A 7,188-nucleotide genomic window follows, 5' to 3' on the forward strand; every position below is an offset into this window, starting at 1 on the left:
CAAAATGTGACCTAGGGTTTGGTCACAAACACTGTCGCTTGAGCGATGTCGAGCGAGAAGCAAGCGACAGCTTCTTCGCTCGAGCGACGCCTAGGCGAAAAGCGGGCTACGATGGTTTTGCTTCCTTTGCTCGAGCAACACCTTGGCGAGTAGTTGGCGAAAAATCGGCGAGTCTTCTACCTTGTCCCAAACTCAACCCTAACCTAAATCATCTATACAAATTGTAACCTAAGTCCCTAACTTTTATATCAATGTTCAATTAAGTCTCTTTTGTTCACAAAATTGCCAATTACAAAATAAACCTAACATATATTTTTATAACAATATTTTGTAATGATATTCTTTTAACTAAAATAATCTCATTCAAATAAAAAATATGAAATAGTACATTTACGAAATAATAAATAAATCAAAATTATATAGCCCTTATTTGGTGTGGATTAAAATTGTGATAATTTTTTTAAGTCAAATTCAATAATTAATTTTAACCACAATTTTATATCATGTGTTTCTTTAATTTTTATCAAAATTTAATTTTAAAAAACGCTCATTTTTAACTACACCAAATAGGTGTATTGTCTAAAGCTCTGTTTAAACTCCATTATTTTCTCATTAAAATGAAAAATATGACCGTTATCCATCACATCAAGTCACCATATTTGACTTTTTATTTCTCATATAAAGTCCATAACGACTATATTTTTCATTCTCATTTTTACAATAATATGATTCAAACGCGGCTAAATATAATGAAATAACAACTACAACAGAATATAAAACTTTTTGCTGACAAAAGAGTCGGATGTAGAGGAGTAATTGTGCACCTAAACTTAAAACATGTGTTTGAATTATCTATAATCAGTTAAAATTATACCCTACCTAACAAATATATTTTTATAAGTGATCAAATTTTATTTTTAACTACACATTTCTGTTAACCTACAAGTACTATCGATAACTCAATTCTATCTATTTATAATTTAGCCCCCGTTTGACCTCCATTTTGTGATAATGAAAATGGGTGAAATAATATTTTTTTTGAAAAACGAGTGTTTAAAAAAAAGGAAAAATTTTCGATTTACGTGTAATATTATTTTATGAAAAATTGAGTGGTTAAAAATAGGAGAGAGAAAAATGAAACGTAATGAAATGAAAATTAATGGGGGCCAAACGGGGGCTTAAAGTTTATAAATTCTTCCCAAACAAATGAAATGTCAATAAAATAAGTGATGAATAAGTGGATAATTTCATAAATTTTATGAAATATATGGATGATATGATCAATGAGAGGCAAACAAGTGCCAAACATGTTAGAATAGGTACAAGAATGAAACTACACTCATTAGATATATGTGGGAGACTAATGGCACAAATTTTCCAATAATCGAACGATGTCCAAGAGCATTTGTGTAATTTGGTCTACCTATAGAGATCGGCATACATTACTCTAAACACGTGTCTGTGTCAGGAAACCATTACGTGGTCTCTTATCACGTGAGATGGGTCCCATAAAAGCAAAAAAATCGACATGCTTTTGTCGACATGAGCCACCTTCTTTCACATTATTTTGCAATTTGCAAGCAGATTATTTCATTGGCCACTTGCCCATTCTATTGGGGTCCACATGATCTAGCATCACGAAATCCTGACATTTTCCAGGATTCACAAAAAAATTAAAAAACAAATAATAATAATAACAATAAAATAAAATAAAAATGAATAATACTATATGTACATCCGCACTTCGATAGCTCTACACAGGGTGGGACCCAATGCCAATAAAATAATCGCGGCCTCATCCGCATGTGTGTATAGTGTCGTTCGGATATCAACCAAGAGCTTAACCACACATTTCATCGATATGTATCAAAATTTACTAAAAAATTTAATTTTAATTCTCATCAATCGAGAGCTAAATAAAAATTAAAGGAGATTGATTGACAAGAATCAAATGGTCAACATTTAAGGTGTACAGGGTTCCAAATTTACTTCTATTAAAGTCCGGTACAAGAGTACTTTAGTTTAAAAAAGTTAAATGAGAGAGAAATAACGAACCTATTAGAGTAAAATAAGCAATTTATCAATTGAGGAGACCATAATTTAGGCTCATCAACTCAAAAATTGACATACAACTGTAAGTTGTTAAAATAATAATCTGAGTGTTGAATAAGTGGGTCATGGTAACTCCTACAAAATGTCCGAATAAAATTAATGTTTGATTTTGAACATTAAATTATAAGGAAATTATAATTTTCCAAATCCTCTTTTAACTGCCATGCTAACTGAAATTACTCGAGATCTATATGACAAATACATACAACGTGCAAATGTAAAATGTAAATTAGTATACACAACATTAATACACAATAATTTTTTTTTTCATAAAAAAGAAAAGAAAAAACTAAAATTTCTAAAAAGGTAAAATACCCAATAGATCATGCAAAAGTGACTAAAATCCACCACCTAACAGTGAGAATGGATACTGTAGTGGATTAGAATTCTCCCCATCGATAAGTCCTTCATAATAAACTGAATTCATAGCACCAGCATTATTATACCTGGCTATGCTATTTATTGGTTGCGGCGCAACCTCAAAACCGCCACTTTTGTCGGAGGAACACAGTGAAGAACCAGGAATGGTGGCAAAATTGTAAGGGTCTTGCTCAATTATAGGCATATCTATGCCTTGTCTTTTGTTCAACCAATCCGGGAAAGCAAGCTCCAGTAGTGGCGAACATTGATAAAATGTATCGACTTCCAAATTCTCATCTGGTGAAGAAATTGTGGATATATCCCTCGAGGGAGTAACTTCTTGATCATCTTCACTCTTGATTGATGAACTTGATACGGCCATTCCCGACGAAGAATTTGAAGACGTTGAAGATATCACAAGCCTTCTCTTCTTCCCGCTGTTACCTAAAGCCAACCTTCTCGTTTTCTCTTTTTCAAGCATCACGCGAGTTAAGATGTCCGGATCTTCAACAAGTTTGTTAAGGAAAGTCATCATTTGTTGGGGTCTCCTCTCCGTGGCCTCAAGCCTTCTGTTCATGCTCTCGAGCTCTTGTTCCAAACCCTTCTGTTCTTGTTTTAACTTTGAAATCTCCATCAATAGCTCCTCATCTTCCTCATCTTCGTATTTTTGATGGGAACCAAAGGTTTTACTACTATGCTTCCTTCTCACTATGTTCTTCAACAAATGAGTTTGCCCTCGTAGAAACCATTCATTTGCAAACTCCCACCTATCCGGATCAACCTTTTTAAAACCCTGATGCAATTGATGATCAAAATGATTATATGACCATTTGGATCTAATTTATAAATTGGTTTATAAATTCAGTCAAAAGTCAAAGATTAAGTTCAATCATACACTCATAAATATTACTCATCACTATTCACACATTTCGTGAGCCCCAATACTATTCCTCTTTATAATTTGATTTATAAATTTGCCAGACGGAGCCTATATCAATTCTTTGTTAAACCAGAACAAAAAGGGACATGGAGACTACCATCGAAGTTGAGAAATATTACTACAATTTTGAATGGTAAGTTCAGCTAATATCGACAAATAAAGATGTGGAAAAACAGGATTGATCTTGCAAAATTCAAGCTCGACTCAAACAAAATCATCCTGCTCTAAACAACCAAGTTAATTTACTAATTACACACAACATAGGCATGAAGAATGTATCAGATGAGCTCAATATATCATATAGCAATAACTCACACAGAGATGGAAGAGAAACATAGGATTTCAAACTACGACATTCGACTATACAACATGCTCCATCCATTTAGGTAATTTATCTACTTGTGTCAGAATTTTGGCCATGAAGGATAAATTTGGAAAGCTTTATTAGAGCCTTCAAGATTCAGTGAATAAATTGATTTAAATGGTCTTTTCAGAGACAATTAATGTTTCAGCTGCAATTTTGTGAATCCAAGTTATTTTCACCTGCGAGGATCAAACTTCGTATCTTACTTTCCTGAACAAGGAATTGAAAGAAGTCCTTGCATTTTCCCTTTTCCCCCCATCAAATTAACCAAAAGGAAAAACAAAAGAGAAAACAAAGAACAAGACAAAACTATATAAACATCTCCTCTCCGCAGGTCTCAACTACAATATCTGCTTCCTCGTGTTACCAAACATAAAGGTTAAAGAAATCAAATTATAAACCCCAAAACTAGTAAGGTTGCACATTTAAGAAAGGAGGCAATCCACAACAATATGCTAAGATTAGCACAAGAACTTGAAACTCCGATTTAATCAATTTTGTGCAATACATAGAGGCTTTTGAATTCATATGATGTTAGGTATAGTTTCTTCAATACACATGTTTATGCAAGGAAGAATAATCTTTTAAATTCGTACCTAACAAATTTGAAACTCTCAATTAATGAGTTTTGCTTGATATACACACTTTTGTTTTCAACGTTACGCTAGATGCAGTTCATTTGTATATATAATAATTATAATAATGATTATGAACTAATAACACCAAGCAGGCCAATATTAAAATTTTCCAATAAACGTTTGGTTTAACAACTGTTCATCTTCCATTTACAAGATAAAAAGAAAGGGGGGCGGGGAGGGGGGGGAATACCCTTTGCCTCTGTTTATGATTCTTGCTACATATACAACTGGTTTGATTCAAAATTTTCTAGAGTTCAAGTTAAATTGGGACTGAATAAAAAAGGAAAAAAAAAATTGAAATTACATACAAAATAGAATTACAGTCAACCCAGATACCCATATAATCTATTCTGAGAAAAATGATACAACAAAACAATATAGAATTGCAGGAGGCAAGAACTCACATAAGTATTGAGCTGACGAATAAAGCTTGAGAAATTTTTGTGCTTGAAGAAAGCAGGCAAAATCCTCTGCGAAAAACTCAAAGGCTCCACAACAACAAAACTGTTATTATCCTTTCCCCATGTAATTAGCTCGTTTGTTGTGGGATCATTCACCATTTGGTATGTTTTCATAACAAACAGCGCAACAATATTGCTACTACTTTCCATATCTTGCCCGTTCATTTTCTTCTCTAGTCCTTTTCTCTCTCTTAAAAAAGGATTCAGATGAACAGGAGAAAGAAATGGCTAGCCAAGTGCAGATAACGGTGTCTGCCAAAACAAAAAAAACTTTCGCATTCAATCCTGACCGTGAAAGGGCACCATAATATAGCGTGGAGTGGGTGTGGGAAGGAGGGGGGGGGGGGGGAAAAAAAGGGGGGGGCAGGGGGGGTNNNNGGGGGGGGGGGTAAAAAAGCGATGGTCAAGGTGGATTTTTTAAAATTCAACCGAACTTAATCTAGTCGAATCGATTTAAATTTAGTCCTATTTAGTGAGAATTAAAGTTAAATTTTAACAAATTTTGATAAAAATTGATAAAATATATTGTTAAAAAGATGTGTGACACATGAAATATATGATTAAAACGAATTGCTGATTTTGATTTAAACTAAAATTTAGATTTTAGTTCTTACCAAAAAGAGACTAAAGATTAAAATCACGAAATTTAATATGTCATGAGGACAATGATCCTACTGTTACATAGACGATTGCCATTTTATATAAATAACATTATTTTAAGCACAGTTAACATCAATTTAAATTAAAATTTATATTTTAGTTCTTACCAAAAAGGGACTACAGATTAAAATCACGAAATTTAATATGTCATGAGGACAATGATCCTACTGTTACATAGACGTTTGCCATTTTATATAAATAACATTATTTTAAGCACAGTTGACATCAATTTATGTAATAGTGAGATGATATGTACATTCACTGATGGAATGAAAATGTATTTTAATTTAGGGTATATATATACTACAAATTTTTTTTAATTACACTACATTTCTATTGCAATGCATATCCTGAAATTTTCTTATCATTAAACTTGTGTGCTCAACATTTTTTTTTTTTTAAATTTATCACCAGTCTTCTACTAATTTTCACATTTTGTCCATAGAGATGATTTTCATCCAAAATATTTGGTATAAGAGCCAAAAAGATATATTTCTCTATTGCACTTTTAAATAATTGAAATAAATAACTAATATAAAAGTCAAAAAAATTTGTCCATCGTGATTAAAGACAAAATATGTTAATTAATTAAAGGTTAAAAATGATAATACAATACGAAAAAAGTTGAGAACATAAAAATAAAATGAGCAAATTTCGAAAACCTTCATTATAAATAAATTGTGGTGGTGTGAGAATATAACTACCCTTTAATTGATTACAGAATGAGACAAAAAATAAAATACTATGTCCCGTTTAGTAGCTATTTTTTTCAAAATATATTTTTCTTTCTCTTCTTTTCAACCGCATATTTTTTATTAAAATAATATTACACATAAATGAAAAACTTTTCTCTATTTCTCAACTACACAATTCATATCAATTTACTATTCTAAAATATTTTTTACATAAAAATACCTATTAAACACCCCCTATATAAAGATTTTGATAAACGAACAGGGCCTTGACTGGAGGTGTCAAATTGACGCCCTGTCATGGCCCTTGTCACCGTAGCAAAACCCAATACATAAATTGTTGTCTATCATCTATTTTCATAAATAACGTTATTTTTTATGTAAGCATAAATTGACAATTATCTGAACTCTGAACAATTCACGGTGTTAACATGGCGATCGAAGGAATGGGGTCGATATTTTGTTGGGGGTAAGGGGGTCACGTGGCTTTAAACTTTTTTATCCTTATTGATACACGTCATGCTCCGGATAATTATAGATATTTCACTAAAGTCTTGATTCACACGCGCGGACCAATGAGAGTCTAGATGCTGCCCCTTTTTATAATGAAGTGGTCCCATTTTACAATTTGCTGCGTGTCCAGTGATGGGAGAAAGATGCCAGAAGTGTTACTCTGGATTAGGGACAGCAATACGGCGAAACGGCGGGGTTGGGTGTTTTCTTGCCCGTACCCGCCCCGTTACTCGTTTAAGGAGGGACGGTAATTTTAATTTTTTTGATTTTTAATAATTCATTTTAATGTACTCATACATTCAAGTAAGACAATAATATGGTTATTAAATTTTTTAATTAATTAATTATTTTTAAAAAATTAAATTATTCGAATACATTTGCTAAGTGAAGTTTTTATTGTTTATCATATTCTTTAAATTATCTTAATTACCATCTTCTATTAGAATTA

The 7,188-nt window shown here is 32.2% G+C and overlaps 1 protein-coding gene across 1 annotated transcript; it reads right to left on the reverse strand.

Moving 5' to 3' along the window:
* Positions 1–2,264: 2,264 nt before the first annotated feature.
* Positions 2,265–5,146, reverse strand: LOC111397258 (heat stress transcription factor C-1-like). Its single transcript, XM_023024090.1, has 2 exons — positions 4,819–5,146; positions 2,265–3,265 (listed from the first exon to the last, which is right to left on the reverse strand). The coding sequence occupies exons 1-2, from the start codon at positions 5,038–5,040 to the stop codon at positions 2,450–2,452; spliced, it is 1,038 nt and encodes a 345-aa protein (XP_022879858.1). The 5' UTR covers positions 5,041–5,146; the 3' UTR covers positions 2,265–2,449.
* Between the last annotated feature and the right edge of the window lie 2,042 nt (positions 5,147–7,188).

The sequence above is a fragment of the Olea europaea genome, chromosome 7, assembly GCF_002742605.1.
Source record: "Olea europaea var. sylvestris chromosome 7, O_europaea_v1, whole genome shotgun sequence".
Classification (NCBI taxonomy): Eukaryota; Viridiplantae; Streptophyta; class Magnoliopsida; order Lamiales; family Oleaceae; genus Olea; species Olea europaea.

Bases quoted from the DNA above. Each gene is read 5' to 3' on its own strand.
- LOC111397258 (XM_023024090.1), bottom strand. From the start codon at position 5,040: ATGAACGGGCAAGATATGGAAAGTAGTAGCAATATTGTTGCGCTGTTT. The intron at 3,266-4,818 runs GTGAGTTCTTGC...CAATTGCATCAG, and splicing joins TTCGTCAGCTCAATACTTAT to GGTTTTAAAAAGGTTGATCC.